Consider the following 17,815-nt stretch of genomic DNA (forward strand, 5'->3'; position numbering starts at 1 on the left):
TGCAGAGCAGGTTTCTGAATCATGCAATGGTTTTTCAGAGCATGCCATTTTCTCTTCCAGCCATAGTTAGCTTTGATTAAGCATTTTCTGAATTTATGTAGGGTCACTGGAAATGTTATCAAGAACTGTAAATTTTGCCCAGAAGCTGTTTATTTGTTTTTTCATTTATAATCTCCTCATTGTATTCATTTGGTTTTATGTTAAAAAATATTATCTTGTTTTTGGAAAACATCCTAACAAATACTTGAATAAAATATAAAGTAAAATGACCTGAAAATCATGTATTATGGAAATTAAATTGTCTCTGTGATAGAATTGCATTTTTAAATTATTTTCTTTATTATTATTATTTATTACAATTTATTCACTTTGTATCCTAACTGTCACCCCCTCCCTCATCTCTTCTTGTTTCCACCTTCCATCCCTTCTTCCCCACCCCATGTCCCTGCCCTAGTCCACTGATAAGGAGGTCCTCCTCCCCTACTATCTGACCATAGCCTATCAGATCTCATCAGGACTGTCTGGATCGTCTTTCTCTGTGGCCTAGTAAGGCCACCTCCCCAGGGAGAGGTGATCAAAGAGCTGACCACTGAGTCCATGTCAGAGACAGTCTCTGCTCCCCTTACTAGGGAACCCACATGGAGACTGAGCTGCCCATGGGCATCTGAGCAGGGGTTCTAGGTCCTCTCCATGCATGGTCCTTGGTTGATTCATCAGTCTCTATAGCACTCCCTGAGCCCAGATATTTTGGCTCTTTATAGAGCGCCTGTCCCCTTCAGGTCTTTCTATCTCCCCCTTCTTCCATAAGATTCTTGCACTCTGCCCAAAGTTTGGCTATGAGTCTCAGTATCTGCTTTGATACCCTGATGGGTAGAGTCTTTTAGTATGTTTATCCTATAGAATATGGCTAATATCCACTTATAAGTGAGTATATACCATGTGTGTCTTTCCGCTTCTGGGTTACCTCGGGATGATCTTTTCTAGTTCTACTCATTTGCCTGCAAACTTCCTGATTTCCTTGTTTTTAATGAATTGCATTTTTTTTTTTAATTTGAGCGCTTTCCAAATTATCCACAACAGATCTACTTCATTTCTATTGCCTGAAAAAATATTTTAAGGTCTCATTCTAACAATTTTGGGATGGCTTAATATTAAAAATGTATATTAAATATAAATAATGGTATAATAACTGAACAGTAAAGAAATAAAAATGTCAGAAGAGTTTGTAGACTACTTGATGGGGTAACCAGAACCTTCAGAAGCGTTTGTAGGATGGCTGAAAGGAGGATGGATTTGTTTTTTAACTAACATGACTGCATAGGCATAGAGGTTTAAAAGGGGGGGGGGGGTCCAGGTAATGGGAAATAGAGAAATCTAGAGCTCAGGAAGTAAAAGTAGTAGAATTTTAGCAGGTGGAATTACAGTAGATGGTGTAAAATGTTAAATGTATTCCGTAAATATAATGCAGGATATGTGTACTGGGAGCAGCTTTAAAAATCAAATAGACTTGAGAACTGAAGGCATTTAGATATTCACCAGGAAAACACATGGTTTGAAATATTTAACTAAATTATTTTAATTTGTAATTGTAAGCTATTGTAAGCATTCAGAGAGATTGATAGTTTGAGTGGCTGGCTTATTCTTAACCAAAAGATTGTCTTAATAAGTTATCTGCTGTATGAATTATTCACTGCTGTGTTAATACTGGCTATCAAGTATTTACTATGTGAGGCACTACTCAAAAGTGCTTTATATAAGTTAATGTCTTTAATTTATAAAACTCCTTCATGTTGGGTACTGTTTTAGCCCTACTTTATGGAGGAAGATACAAAGATATATGAAGGGACTTGCCCAAGGCGAAGCTGAAGTTCAAACTGAGGCTGTTTAGCTCTGGAGTCTCTTCCGCTGGCCATCCTCGATTGTGTTACTCTGTTTACAGATTTCAAAATAAAGGGGGGGAGATAGAAAGACCTAGAGCAGACAGGAGCTCCACAAGGAGAGCAACAGAACCAAAAAATCTGGGCACAGGGGTCTTTTCTGAGACTGATACTCCAGCCAAGGGCCATTTATAGAGATAACCTAGAACCCCTGCACACAGATGTAGCCATGGCAGCCCAGTCTCCAAGTGAGTGGCCTAGTAATGGGAACAGGGACTGTCTCTGACATGAACTCTGGCTCTTTGATCACCTCCCCGCCCCCTCCCCTGAGGGGGCAGCAGCCTTGACAGGCTACAGAAGATGACAATACAGCCAGTCCTGTTGAGACCTTATAGACTAGGGTCAGAGGGAAGGGGAGGAGTACCTTCCCTATCAGTGGACTTGGGGAGGGGCATGGGAGGAGATGAGGAAGGGGGGCTGCAGCTGGGATACAAAGTGAATAAACTAATTTATTAAACATTAAATTAATTTCAAAAAAATATAGATGCAGAGATCCACAGCTAAACATTAGTCACAGCTCGGGGATTCTTATAGAAGAGGAGATGGAGGAGGAGGCAGAAGGATTGAAAGAGCCAGAGAGGTGAAGGCCACCACAAGAAAATTTACAAAATCAAAAAATCTGGACCTATAGGTTCTCACAGAGACTGAACCACCAACTAGAGATCATCCGTGGGATGGCTCTAGGCCCCACATTACATATGTATCAGATGTACAGCTTGGTCTTCATGTGGGACCACCAACAGGAGCCAGGGCTGTTTCTCACTCTGTTGCCCACCTTTGGAGCCCTTTCCCCTAACTGTACGATCCTGGCCAGCTTCAGTAAATGTTCCCAGTCCTACTTGATATGCCAAAGTGGGTTGCTTTCCATGCGATGGCTCCCCTTCTCTCCAAAGGAAAGGGGAATAGGAGGAGGGGAGGGGAGTAGGAGGTACTTTGAGGAGAGGAGGGGAAGTTCCAAATTACCAAAATGTAAAGTAAATAAACTGATTAATGAAAAAGGAAAAAATATTTTCTTATAAAATTTCCCACCTTTTCTCTTAAGACCTATATAGACTACTTGTAACACCTCAATTTGATACTAAATCAAGATATAATTTACTTAGATTCAGTCTTTGCCCAGTCTCAAGTATCTTAGGTATTAAAAAGATAAAAACTTAAGCATGTAATGGCACCTCTGTGGCTCTTAATAGGTGTTACTTATATTTTTCCTATTATCTTTAATTCAGAATCCAAATGGACAGGCCTTTTAAAATTCACTTATAATGCTGCCATGTTGGGGTAACTAGATGATTGTTTGTGGATAAAATAGAAGTGTGAGGAAGCCAGCAAAAAGACTGGGAATGTAGCTCATTTGGTAGAGTGCTTGAGTGGCACGCATGGGAGCTGTAGGTTTCATCTCTCAAATTGCATAACCGGGCCTGGTGGGGCAAGGTCCTACATTCCAGCACTGGAGAGAGATAGGAATGTCGGTGTGCTTTTAAAAGACTATTTTATTGACATTTCTTATATCTTTTTCTCCCTACTCCACCCCAATTCCTTTCCACCCCCCTTCACCAGGTAGAAGAGAGAAAGGGATAGTGGAAGAAGGGTCAAAGTTTTCTTTCTTAGCTGTTTCCTGCTGGTTAGGGTCTCGGGTTCCTTGGAGCCGGTCCAGTCCTCATTTCAGAAGATCTACTTGTCTCACAAGAGCAACCAAGAACAGCAAAAGGGGAAGCAGGAGCAGCCTTGTTCTTTGTCCAGTTGCACTTATTCTCTCTTCAGAGTCCTCAGATTTAAACTATCTGCAGCTGGCAAAGAGCTCCTCTCAGTGCCCGCAGGAGGCAAATAGTTTGCTGCTGTGACCATCTGAATCAGTCCCACATCCCTCACCTGGGACCAAAAGAAAAACATGTTTATATACACAGCATAGGAACATCTCAGGTTCAGAGGCAGCCTGGGTTCCATGGAACTCTCTGGAAAAAGTATGAAGAAAGGGACGGGGCTGTGCCATAGAGTCATTTTATGTCTTCAGGCCTAAAAAATAAGGATTGTTCTCTTCTCAGCTCTGACTTTGAACATTCATTAACTCCTGTGGAAGTAGTTTTAAATAATGTGCATAATCATTCTGTGTCCCAGAATCTTAGATGACCCAATTGTTAGAAAAGTGTGGTACACACAGTCCTAGCACTGGGAGCAGAGGCAGGAGGAGTTTAAAGATTGAGGGATTCTTGAGTTATATAGGGAGACCGAGACCATACCCTCCCTTGGGCTTTTAAAGAAAAAAAAAAGGTGGAAATTGCCCACAACTGTTTTCTAAAGACAGTGTATTTTCAATTGGTTTCCCACATGTTGCTGTGTATTCTCAAGAAAGGTCTTTGTTTTTGATCTTATGTTCTCATGTCAAGTTTAGTGTGTAGAATTCATTTTGTGTTGAGAGCAAAATTTCATTGTCATACTGTCAAGACAGTCCTGTGCAATGTCCATGAGGGCTTAAAAGCATCCCACCTGTTGGCTGCTGTGTGTAAATCTGAAGCCTGAAGCTTCTGACACCTGATCCTCAGTACAACAGGATAACCCTGAACAACACATTCCTGATGCTATTGCTTGGTCATAGTGACTTTTCGAAATTAGGTAAAGATGCAGATGTACTATTGGCACTGTTTGGATTCATTTAACATCTTGAAACAATGGCAGCCTTTCAAATATGTTCAACTAATTAAAAAAAAACAATCATTTACTGTGCACACTGAACAGGCAGCATTAGTAAATGGCTAATGTGACTAAAGTAACTTGAATATATCAACTGTTATAATACTGACTTATTTCCCAATTGGTAAAGTTTCCTGAATTGGTAAATGTCTACATTTTACTATATCTGGAACACTTTAAAAAATAAAATAGAAGCCAGGTGTAGTGGTGCACACCTTTAATCCCAGCACTCAGGGAGGCAGAGGCAGGCAGATCTCTGAGTTTGAGGCCAGCCTGGCCTACGAAGCAAGTCCAGAACAGACAAGGCTACACAAGAGAAACACCACTTCTAAATAAATAAATAAGTGAATAAATAAATAGATAAATAACTTGGAGATGATATAGTATTCTGAATATTTAGTAAGCTCTTACATTTGCCAACTATACTTTCTTGAAATCTTGCTTTTAAAGTTTTTGTCCTGGGGATTGAGCCTCAGTACTCATCAGCAAATACTTTTTATCATTGAACCACGCCCTGGCCTTTTTTTTCTTTTTTTTTTGAGACTTCTTTTTTTTTTTTTTTTGAGACCGTCTTACAAAGATGCTCAGGCTGTCCTTGAACAGGCTCTGTGGCCGAGACAGCTCTTCCATTCGTGGTCTTTGCCATAGCCGCTCAATACAGAGATTCTTATCCTTCTTTATAATAAAAGCCATCCTGTTCTCTTAGTGAAATCACTTGTATTTACTTTAACCTTAAGGGAAGATCAAGTGTATCAGTGTTTGGGGGACTTCAGGTATTCCCATAAGCAGGAGACTTCAGCTGAAATAGAGCTGCTGTCATTGCAGTCTGGACATGGCTTTAAGATGTTTGGCGCTCTTGGCTTGTCCTATCACATATCACATTGCTCTGGAACTGTGAACTGTCTTTAAAGAGAAACATTTGAAATCCTTTTCTTGCCTCACAGGAAGAAAGGAAATATTTGACATTTGTGATTCAATTCTTTTTTACAGGTATGTTGAGTCGATGGGATGATAGTCAGAGATTTTTGTCTGACCACCCATACCTTGTATGTGAAGAAACTGCTAAATATCTTATTTTGTGGTGTTTTCACCTAGAAGCTGAACAGGTATTGTATGAACTTTTAGTTTCTGGAAACGTTATTAGAATTCTAATTTTTTACTTTTTTTTTTTTTTACGTTGTTTAAGTGAAAGCAGGAAGGCTCTTAGAAGTAATTACAAAGTGTTACTGACTTTCAAGCAAAGTGTAGGGATTTTGTTGTTTCCAGTGCATTTGCTTTGCAGCCTTCTCATCACTCTTGTTCTCGTACACTATAATCACTTATTTTTTATTAATTAGAAAGTGGTGTTTTAAATTTTTCATAAAGTAATCGCATTAGGAACTAAGCCAAAAGCATGTAGTTATTCTGGTCCATATAATAGCAGTAAGAGATTTGCTTTATGTTCATACAGTATTTTACTTAGCAACAAAGGAAGTAAAATCAGAAGTACTCTAAAAATTTTAAATTTGCATCAGTGCCAGTTCAGTTTTTCTAGAAGTATTTTCTGTAACTTTATGTATGTCTTTTTTCAGAAAGGCGCTTTAATGGAACAAATAGCACATCAAGCTGTTGTAATGCAGTTTATTATGGAAATGGCCAAAAACTGTAATGTGGATCCAAGAGGCTGTTTTCGTTTATTTTTCCAGAAAGCCAAAGTAAGTAGTTACTTGGTATTGTTAAATGGGAAGGTTGGGCTGTAGCTGAGCTTTGTGTTGTGGGTATCAGGAAGCTGTCTAGATAGTAGGCTGCTAAGTGCTATAGGTTTTCTAGTGAAAAGAAATGTATAATATTAGTACTTAGTGTGTATAAGTATAGTGGCTACATAGTATAAGTTAGTATTTATAATACGTAGTTGTCTTAGGCTTTCAGTTGCTGTGAAGATAACACCATGACCACAGCAACTCTTGTAAAGGAAAACATTGGGGCTGGCTTACAGTTCAGAGGTTTAGTCCATGATCATCATGGCGGGAAGCATGGCAGCATGCAGGCAGACATGGTGTTAGAGGAGCCAAGAGTTCTGCATCTTGATCTGAAGGCAGCAGGATAAGACTGTGCCACACTGGTGTGCCTTGAGCACCAGAGACCTCGGAGCTTGACCCCCATAGTAACATGTTTCCTCCAGCAAGGCCACACCTACTCCAACAAGGCCACACTTCCTAATAGTGCCACTCCCTATGGGCCAAACATTCAAATACATGAGTCTGTGGGGACCAAACCTGTTCAAACTGCCACAGCTGTATTACAACTTTTGTGCTGAATGGGATTTAAAGTGTAAGGGGCTGGGCTGGGCATAGTAGCACAGATGCCAGCATTCTGGGAAGCAGGGACAGGCAGATCTCTGTGAGTTCAAAGCCAGTCTCGTCTATAGAGTGAGTTCCAGGACAGCCAAGGCAACACAGAGACACCCTACCTTGGGAAAAAAGGAAGAAAGGAGGGAAGAAAGAAAAAAAGAAAGAGGAAAAGAAACCAAATTTGTAATGAAGAAAATGTGGAGATGAGGCAAGTGGATTATGAGTTGGACTATGAGGTCAGCATGGCTGCAATAGTGAGATGCTGTTGAGAGACAGCAAAGATGGGAGAGGGAGGAAGAAGGAAGCAAGCAACCTAAACATTTCACATTTAAGGGATGACTTCCAGAAAGCACTGTGGTACACAGAATATTATGCAGCTAATGTATATCCATGGAACATTCTTAATAATCTAAGAAAATGTTTGTTCCAAGTTTAAAATGAGATGCATGTTTATATAAACAGTGGTGGCCCTACTGAAGAAAATAGATGTGTTCAGAAAGATTACTGTTTTATGTTTACTAAATCAGTAGTAAATTTCCTACGAAGCAAAGAGACTTGAACTCACTACTAGCAGAAGCATAATTAAAACAACGCCTTTGGAAGTATTTCTAGTGGAACTGAGCAAGTACACATCTGAATAGCAAAGGCATTTAGAGGACTGTGCCAAAGAGAGCGGGTTCTCGATATGTGCTCAGGAGCCTAGATAGTCAGGAGGCCCCCAGTAACTAAAGAGTTCCAAAACACTACTGTGATATTAGTGGCTGTGGTCACTCAGTCTGTGGTCACTCAGTCTGTGCAGTTGATGCAGAAGCAGAGAAAAGGACCTGTTACCTTCTATTAAGCCAGGCAGGAGAGGCTTGTGAAGATGAAAAAGCAGATTTCACTGTCCTTACCTTTGGAATGGAGAGGGTGCTTTAATGAATAATCCTATCCTTTTAAATATTATTTATTGTGTGTGTAAAGCTTTACTTAAATATACAGTGTGGAGGCTAGAGGTTTTGACAGAGTATCTTTCTCTATCATGCCGTATCCCATTTTCCAAGGCAGGGTCTCTCAGTGAACTTGAAGGTAACCATTTTGGCTAGACGGCAGGCCAGCAAGCCCCCAGGACCTGCTTGTCGTCTTTGTCTTTCCTGCTCCTCAATGCTGGGGTTACAGATATGTGCTACAGTGCTGGGATTTTACATGGGAACTGAGGCTCCAAACTCAGGCCCTTATGGTTTACAGTTGCCCAGACTTGTCACATTGCTGGGCTTTGCCAGTCACCCTTTCTGAGTCTCAAGTAGTCATGTTTAGCTCTGGAAAAACACAGTAGTGTAAAATAGTGCACTGCTATTGGCAGCAGATAATAAATTTGTTCCTGGGTCTTTTAAGTTTTTATTTCAAAATTTTGAACACAGTAAATATTGACTGATATAGCCTACATAAAGAGAAATTATTGTTGATGTGAGGTTTTAAAGTGTAGAGATGTGAGGCTTGAGAATTACTGTCCCAGAGCAGCTCTTACATCTCTGTACTCAGTGCTGTGCTGTTCAGATATGCTTATAATAGCAGCCTAACCGTAAGAATAAATTGTGGTGTGTTCATTAATATAACTCATCATCGGTATAGATGAGTAAAATAGTAATACATGAAACAAGCTAGTTGTATAGCCAATATTAATATTTCTAAAGCTGGTGGTTTTAAGTATTTGTATTTCATAAAGTATTTATAAAGGCAGAACTAAACAGTATGTTTTGTGGAGCAGGAAAAGTAAAGGAATGACTAAGGCATAGGGAAAGGAGAAGAACTCTTGAACTGCTTTCTGAGATATTGGTGATAATCTCATTCCAAGTTTTCATGGGCATATAGTGGGATTTTTGCTCAGTAAGCTGCACATACTTTTTGTTTGGTTGTTTTTTTTGTTTTGTTTTGTTTTGTTTTTCCACATTTCAGTATGTGAAATTAGAAGTTAAAAGGAAATAAACCAGAAGTTTAACTTTGATTATACTAGAGTGGTAGATTTATTTTTGTTTTCTTTATGATATACTACAATGAACATTTCCTGTTAGAAACAGACAACAGTAAACTAATTCTATTTTTAAATGTATAAAGATAACAGTTACCTTAAATGCTCTAAACTCTCTGAAGTGTAGTCTAAATACTACACTTTCCTACAGTTTCATCCTAGACTTTTCCACAATCTGATCCTACAGTTTCCTGCAATCTAATCAGGCAGCTTTTAGTAGACTTTAAATGAACAAATGACTGGGTTAGAATTTTAGCTAGACTTACGGTAACTAAATTTTTACTTGACTCATAGAAGCAATAAAAACTATATGTTTTGGTTTAATGGGTGTGTTTAAACTGATAATTTGGTGATAGAGCATTGTCATTCTACATTTTATTTTTTGATGAAACAGAACTAAAAAATCATTAAAGTCTTCAACCTTAACAGTTGTAATATTAGACAGGAATACTCATGGGGAGTTTCTATCATGACAAGGCACTGTTCTAAGCATTTTGCATGAATTAACTTATTAAATCCTTCTGCATTTTGTAAGGATTTTTTACTCCTGCTTTGTAAAAAAAGGAAATTGGTATAAAGAATATAAGCAGGCATCCCGCAGGTTACTTCATTAAACAGTCAGGTTTCCCAATTTAAGTATCTAGGCTTTAGGATGACAGCAGAGTTGTCAGTTGTGCTGTTTGCCTGTGATAGCAGTTACCTTTGGATGCAAACATTGGACAGTCCACGCAAGTACAAGCTGTTACTAGAATAAGATGTTAAGCTTAACTAAGGAAATTGTTCAAAAAGACAGGATATCCTCCCAGAACATAATTTCCATTATTTATGTTACCCAGAACTAATCTACATTCGCAGACAAGTTCTGCAGCCTAAACTCTGTTGACAAGAACAAGATCTTTCTACCACTTCAACTTAAAACCAGCATGCTGCTGGCATAAGGCATGCACCCTGCCAGTTACTCATGGAAGAAATGGCTTTTGTTGTTGTTGTTGTTGCTATTGTTTTGCTTTGATTGTTTTTATTTCTTTTTTGTTTTTGTTTTTTAGACAGAATTTCTCTGCGTAGCCCTGACCGTCCTGCAACTTGCTCTGTAGACCAGGCTGGCCACAAACTTATAGAGGTCCACCTGCCTCTGCCTCCTAAGTGTAGGCGTGTGCCACCACTGCCTGGCTTAGAAGAAATGTGTATAAGAGGAGGCCTCTATCAGTATAGAGGGCCTTTTATGGAGAACATAGGCTCCTACATCACTGGATGGCAGAGAGACCCTCAGCTTAATTGCCACACTTGTTTGTTTCCAGATGCCAGAAAGATGCTTGCTTAGGTAGAACACTTAAGATACCCTTATGAAGCCCCATGTGGTGGTGTATACCCTTAATCCCAGTACTTAGGAGGCAGAGGCAGATGGATCTCCATGAGTTTGAGGCCAACCTGGTCTACAAAGTGAGTCCAGGACAACCAGGGCAGTTACACAGAGAAACCCTGTCTTGAAAAAAAAAAAAAAAAGATATCTTTATAACAATTAGGTTGAATGTTGAATTTGGTTTTTATAACAGTTACAAGTAGAGTCTAAAAAGGACAGAGATGTACTAGATAGGTAATAGTGCCCCTTCCCTGATTGAGAATAGAGCAATGTGAGAGGTTGATAAAGCTTGTTTTGCAGTTCTAGGGATTGAGCCTAGGGCCTTGTGCATGCTAAGCAAGTGCCCCACCACTGAGGTGTGTTCCAGTTTTAACTTTATTTTGAGACAGGGTTTCACCAACTTGCCTGTAAGTTCTCTGTGTAGCCTGCCACTCCTTAAACTTGCTGTCCTCTTGCCTTGCCTCCTGAGTAAGTGGTCTTATGAATGGTCCCACCAGGCCACTCTTACTGTGTGTGTGAGGAGTGTTGTTTCCTGTTTGTTAATTGCTGAAGCGGAAAGAAATGTGGAGCAGGCCGCCTGTTAGTGCTCCTCTAAAGGGAACAGTGCGCACTGACCTGCAGGAGACTGGGCCGCTTCTTGCACTTTGACTGTTCTTTACTGTTCCAGCTCTGCTCTGTGTGCTTTCCTATTGACTCTGTGGTTTAGTAGTCCAGAAACATTCTGTTTGCATGTTTTTTTGTGTTCTAGGCAGAGGAAGAGGGTTATTTTGAAGCATTCAAAAATGAACTTGAAGCTTTCAAGTCAAGAGTAAGGCTTTACGCTCAATCTCAAAGTTTTCAACCTGTGACAGTTCAGAATCATGTTCCTCATTCTGGTGTTGGATGCATAGGCTCCTTAGAATCCTTATCACAGGTAAGCTGGAAAAGGGAATACTCATTTCATCAACATTCACATAATTTTGTTCTCTAGACCTACTCATACATAATGTATTTGTGACCACTTAAAATTTTCTCGCTTCAAAAAATAATCCTTAGTGCTGGACATGCTGGTTCACACCTTTAATCTTAGTTCAGGAGGCAGAAGCAAATGAATCTCTGAGTTTGAGGCTAGCCTGGCCTCCATAGTGCATTCTAGACCAGCCAGGGTCTACACAGAGGCAGAGTCTATATGTAGAGAGACCCTGCCTCAAAATTAATTGATTGATGAATTGCCCTTAGTCTTATTCCATTTCATGGTTTAGCATTGAGTCTCTTCTGTCTCTCAGAGACACCAAATTCTCTCGTTTTGATGTGGTAAAATGAGCTGTACCTAAACATTCCTAATGTCAAATGCCACTACGCGTTGGTCATCTCAATTATAAACGTAGGGTGGCTCCTCACAAATATCTTATTCTAAGTAAAACACACTGTTGGCAGTTTTGTTTTAGCTTGAGAGCGGACGTGTGAGCTAAAGTGATCTCTGTTGCATGGCTTTATGTAATCAATACCTTGTTAAAAGCACTTTTTGTATGTTATCTATGCAGTAATCATATATGTGGTGTTGTAACTGTTTGAACCTCTTCAGAGTCTGCTGCAAGATCAAAGAAAAAATGCCAGTGAACAGAAGAGGGGAGTAGACCATTACTGTAGCTGATAGTACTTTTTAGAGCTCTAAGATGCTGTCAGACAGTCCCTGCCCATTGTGATCTTAGAAGTAGCAGCTTAATAGAGCCCAGTTATCTCTCATTTCTAGGCTCCAAGATTTTAAGACCAGCTTTAGCCAGTTTATTCTGTTGTCTACACTGGGAGATGGAAGGTGTCATTCAGAAGACAATATGAGGAGAGTCCTGTATTTATCTTTAAGCCTCATAAAATGGTAAAAATTGAGATTTTCAATTTCTTGACCTTATGTCACTATAATTTTACCATTTTAGTAACATGTATTTCAAACAGTTATTAAATTTCCATTAATATTTTAACCTAGTTTCTAAAATAACAAGGAAAGCAGTTGATCATATTTAACTCAACCAAAAACATTTGCATGGATGTAAATATTCATGTTCTGGCTTTAAATAATTACTAGTGTTCTCCCTTAATTAGACACGTCAGGAATAGCCCCCGAAGAATGTCTACAGAGCACTTTTTTATTTTTAATTTTTTAAGATTTGTTTTATTTGTATGAAAATATTTTGCCTGCCTGTGTGTATGTGCACCATATGTGTACCTGGTGCCCACAAAGGCCAGAAGAGGGCTTTGGATCCCCTGGAATTGTTCCTTACAAGTGATTTCTAGGCACCATGTGGGTATGCAGAATTGAATCCTGGTCCTCTGCAAGAGCAGCAAGTGCTCTGAACTGCTGAGTACCTCTCTAGCCCTAAGATCATTTCTTTCTTTTTTTTTTTAATTTTTATTAATTACACTTTATTCATTTTGTATCCCCCCATAAACCCTCCCTCCTAATCTCACCTTCCCTTCCCCTTCTCCAGGCATGCCCCTCCCCCAGTCCACTGATAAGGGAGGTCGTCCTCCTCTTCCCTCTGATCCTAGTCTCTATCATATCTCATCAGGAGTGGCCGCATTGTCATCTTCTGTGGCCTGGTAAGGCTGCTCCTCCCTCGGGGAGGTGATCAAAGAGCAGGCCAATCAGTTCTTTAATGTTATTTAAATACACTATTGAGGAGTAGCACATGAGAAAGCAGTTTTTCCAATGGAGTTTTATGAGGATGTCAAAGGCAGCAAATAAACCTAAAATTAGTCACCTAATGCATGGAAAGGAAAAAGAAACTAGCTGGAAAAAGGATGTCATGGTTCTTTAATAAAAGGAGAACATACACACATTAAAATGCATGAAATCTGTATTATCAGGAAGATGCTTCTGGCTTGGGAGAAGTAAGTCATTCTTACACATACCAGTTAACAGCTGACAACAGTGGCTTGGTCTCCATTGTCATTTGTGGTAGAGAAGGCTGGAGTCATGTGTAATTTTCTCATTTGAATTGTTACTGTTATCAGGAATCTTCATTCTTAATCTAGGTTGCTAGACTAATTGTTCCTTACAGGGTGAGAATTTAAGCATCCTGACCTTGGCAGCCTCAGGGAGAGGAGTACTGTTGAAAATTCCTTATAGTTGCCTAAGATTAGTGACTAGATGAAGGAAACAGGATAGAATGACAGAACACCCGAGGGATCAAGAAGACAATTTTGAGGTCTGAAAACAACTTTACTATAATGACAGTATACCATTTTTATATCACTTTATGTGTTATACAATATATTGACATTATTTATATATATTGACATGTGACATCATTTAATCTTGTTAAAAATACTGTGATTATATTAATTCATTTTTGCAGATAAGTAAATGGAAAATTATAGAAGTTTACTTTGCCCAAAGCTGAACTAGGTGATGGGGCTGACACTCTGAATCTGAACGTCCTTCCTCACTGAGCTATACTCTACAAGTGGCCATGCGCTCTTGGAGAGACCACATGTGAGACAAGGATAGTGCTGGGAATGCCCATAAGCTGATGGCACAGCCAGTGGAATTCAGTGTCGTTTAGGTTAGGGTATTGATTCCTTTTTGTTTTCTCAAGTAGGTCAGTGAGCTCTGGAGACTGTCTTCAGCCAGTACTCAGAATTCTGTTGTGATAGTTACTTCTAAGTTTGGTCTTGAAGGATTCTGGAATCTGAAATGGATGTCAGAAAGGACTTAGTCCTACTTTGTGGAAACAGAGTAATACAACAAGATTATTGACTGTTTTATAAAGCTTAGAAATTGGTAACTCTTGATTTTGGGGTTTTGGTGGGTTTTTTTCTTCTTTTAGAATTTTTAGGCTTTTTGATTTTAGTTTTTTTATAGTGAAAGGAGTCCTTTAAAACACAGCAAATACGCTCATCCTTAGCCTTGCTCAGGTTCAACTGTGGTTTCTTGGAGAAAAGGAGCAGCTGCTTCATTTTTATTCTCTGGCCTCGCTCTTAATCGCAGTAGGTTGTGACAGGTTTTTTGTTTTGTTTTTTTCTCCTTGAGTATTAATAATACTAAATAGAAACATTAAAACAAAATGAATAGAAACATTAAAACAAAATGGAAATAATGAAATTCTACCTCACTTTTGGCTCTTGCTGAAGAAACCACGAGTATTATAGGGCTCTCCTCTCCTGTCTCTACTTTTTTGAGGCAGATTTCACTATTGTAATCAAGGTTGGCCTTGATTACTGCTGCCTCAGTCTCTTGACTGCTACAACTATGGGAGTGAGCTGCCTCACTCTTGATCCTGCTGCCTCAGTCTCTTGACTGCTGCAACTATGGGAGTGAGCCGATGTACTTGACTTGAAAAGTACTGTACTTTATTAGGATTAAGACAAAAACAAGAAAATAGTTTCGCTGTGAGATGAGCCATTTAAGACCTGGATCTCCAGCCACCTATGTAATAATACCAGCACTTGAGGCTCAGGCATGAGGAGCCCAAACGACAGGCCAGCCTGGGCCACATAGTCAGACTATGTCTGGGGTGGGGGGGAAGAAAACCCTTTTCATTTAGATAACTTTGCTCATTAATGTCTACTAAAACAAATGAAATTAGGTAGGAAAAGTTAAAAAAAAAAAAAAAAAGAAAGTTGCTGGAAAATATCCAGGATAACTGAGTAGAAAGAAATCACTTCAAAAGGAAGAAATTGCCAAGGAAAGTCTTGGGTTTTGAGATCTTACACTCTTATCCATAGAACATCTAAAAATGATGCATTTAGTTTTACATTAATTGAATATGTTTCCTTGGTTTTAAATTAATCTGGTTTTCCTTCAAGTTTGTTTTACTCGGTACATGGATTTTACCTTTATTCAAATGTTTTATGTTTGTGGTACTTAACTGTTGTAATTAAGATAGTAATCTTAAGAATATATTGCTGGCTTAAAAACTGTAATTTAGCAAACTTTAATTTTTATTTTATTTTATTTTATGTGTCTGGGTGTTCTGCCTTAAATACACATCTCTGCACCATGTGCATGCAGTGCCCACAGAGGCCAGGTGAGAAACCCCTGGAACTAGAGTTTCAGATGGTTGTGAGCTGCCATGTGGATGCTGGTAACCAAACCCTGGTCCTCTGGAAGAGCAGCCAGTGCTCTTAACTGCTGAGTCATCTCTTCAGCCCTAAAAGACATATATATTAAATAAAGTGCTTATGGGGAAATTTAGCCTTGTATGGCTAAAGAATTAAAATTATAATTTTGTAGAAAGCATTAAAAAGGTGGTGCCTATTACATTTCTGTTCACATATATCCACTCTGTCTTTATCACATCTCTTTGGATTAAGTAATAACACCCTGTCTTTAGTTCTTTGGGCTCCAGCCTGAGTGGTCTCCAGAAATCCACTTTCCTTCCTCATTTGCTGTGCTGCAGAACAGAGACCGAGAAGCCTTGTGTGCGCAGTTGTGTGTGCTGGTGTGACGCTGCTGATCAAGTTGTTCTCTCTCTCTCTCTCTCTCTCTCTCCCCCAGAATCCAAATTATCTTCAGTATTCTGTCAGTACACCTCTCTGCGGTTTAAACTCAGTGCTGCATAAAGAAGAGGATGACAAAATGATGGACACTGTGTGATTCAGTTAAGACTGCTGAGGCCAAGGACTATTTTGTTACAAGAAAGGAAGAGCTTGGCTATTTTCTTGACACTTTTATGGGTGCTGCACTTTATTTTTGTTCGGTTTTTGATGGGAGGGAAAGAGTACTGAAATGTTTTGCAACTTTTTTTATGTGCTGCTAGGGTTTTTGTTGTTTTGTTGAGTTTCTGAAGGGAGGAGTGTACCATATGTTGCAGGAGGTCTAGCTGGACTCTCCCCCACCCCTCAGTTACTAAATTTGCCTTTAACTGTTCTTAATTTTGGAATCAAAGTATGAAAATCTGCACAATGCAATGTTTACAGGACTGGTTGACTGAGGAGGCATCTGCTGCATATTCTTTTTTACATGGATGTGTACATGTCCTACTTCACGGAAAGAATTAAAGATAAAAGTGTGCTTGTGTCCCACTGCAGAGTTCAGCTGTCAGATCTGGTGTTCGTCACATTAAAAGCAATAAATCGGTAGTGGTAAGCTACTCTTCTAGTAAGTAAACTGGATGGCACAAAGTACTGTTCTAAGATAATATTTAACATTTGTATTTTCGGCACCACCAGTTAACTCCTTGATTAGTATAAATTTGATATAAAAAACATTACATTTACCCCTAAAGTAGTCTCAGAACTGTGCAGAAGTTGGCTTTGTCCTGATGACTGTTTAAATACTAAGGAGAGTAGTGAGTGGAAAAAGCAATCCAGCTTTCTGCTTTCCAAAAGGATGAACTGCATGCTTACTCTAATTGACCTGACATAGTCTGGGACCTCTCAGGGAGTAAGTTTAACAGAATAGTAATGGCCTGTAAGAACAAACAGGAAGTGTAGGGTTATTGCTAAGTTACAGTTACTGTGTGTTCCGCTCCAGTGAAGCCTTGAAATGCTGTAGAACTGAGCTGCCTTGAGCTGCCAACCATCTCTAAATTTAACAGTCACCCACAGTGGTGGAGATGGGCCTCACTCCATCTGTCACTCGCTTCTAGCTCATTCACTAGAGGATGCTTCCAATTTCCTTCTTCCTGTGTAATTCACTGCAGATCCACCAGGATATCTGATGATTCTTTTTATTTAGAATTAGCTGACAGTGCCAATTATGATATCCTTGTTATTTGAGGATTAATCTTCTGACATACAGGAGCACTAGTTTGGTTATTTTGGAGTGTTAATCTTTGGCTCAGTACCCACTTTGATTTGTAGCAAATATTTGGAAAGTGGGTGGCTAGGGTTTGGGAATACAGGTAGCAGTTTGAGGAAGGAAATCATGCTAAGCGGTCATGAGTGGTGCAGAGCTCTGACCTCTGCCTCATCGGTCATCTTTCGGCCGATGTGGTATCCGGTACTTGTGGAAATGGACTGGAATCATTGACTCATCCTCCTGTAATGTCATGATCTTCCTGGTTCCCAGAATAAAAGTCTTTTTGTGCTTTTGATATAAATATATATACTCTATAATAAAATGTTTGACTAATTTATTTGGTAGTGCTCACTGGCTTGTATTTTTTTTTCTTTTTTAATCAATGACCTAGTCATTGGAAGATTTTTTTTTCTCTCTCTTCTTGTCTGGAGCATGCTCTCAGTTTTCCTCTTCATACCAAATGGACAGAATAGAACAAAATAAATCCTTGATTTCACAGAAATGGTACTTGACCAACCATTTTTTACTCAGACTTCACTTCTGCCTGTGACTTGTCTATGATAAGGCAGATAAATGGTTGTGACTTTCATTTTGCCTACTGTAACTTTATACTCTTACTGGCCAAAAACTGACAATGAAAAAAAAAGTATTAGTGAAGTGAGTATATAATTAAAGTTTATTTTGAGCTATTTTTTGATACTTGGCTGGATTTTTTTTTTTTTTTTTTGCCAAAGGAAGTCTTCTGTGTTTTAGTGTATTAGCGGATTGACT

At 39.2% G+C, this 17,815-nt stretch overlaps 1 protein-coding gene across 3 annotated transcripts in view; it reads left to right on the plus strand.

Annotated features, from left to right (window-relative positions):
- Cdc37l1 (cell division cycle 37 like 1, HSP90 cochaperone) overlaps positions 1-17,381 on the plus strand; it is a 31,939-nt gene extending 14,558 nt beyond the window's left edge. Inside the window, exons 4-8 of one of the 3 annotated variants that reach the window (XM_060388123.1) lie at positions 5,616-5,731; positions 6,197-6,319; positions 11,072-11,236; positions 12,056-12,178; positions 15,800-15,931. In XM_060388123.1, the coding sequence (XP_060244106.1) occupies positions 5,616-5,731; positions 6,197-6,319; positions 11,072-11,236; positions 12,056-12,070 (419 nt within the window). In that variant the 3' untranslated portion in view covers positions 12,071-12,178; positions 15,800-15,931. Of the gene's footprint in view, positions 1-5,615; positions 5,732-6,196; positions 6,320-11,071; positions 11,237-12,055; positions 12,179-15,799 lie in introns of all 3 variants that reach the window. The other 2 variants (XM_021634252.2, XM_021634253.2) reach the window with 2 other exon arrangements.
- The last annotated feature ends 434 nt before the right edge of the window (positions 17,382-17,815 follow it).

Source organism: Meriones unguiculatus, chromosome 1 (genome assembly GCF_030254825.1).
Source record: "Meriones unguiculatus strain TT.TT164.6M chromosome 1, Bangor_MerUng_6.1, whole genome shotgun sequence".
Taxonomy (NCBI): Eukaryota; Metazoa; Chordata; class Mammalia; order Rodentia; family Muridae; genus Meriones; species Meriones unguiculatus.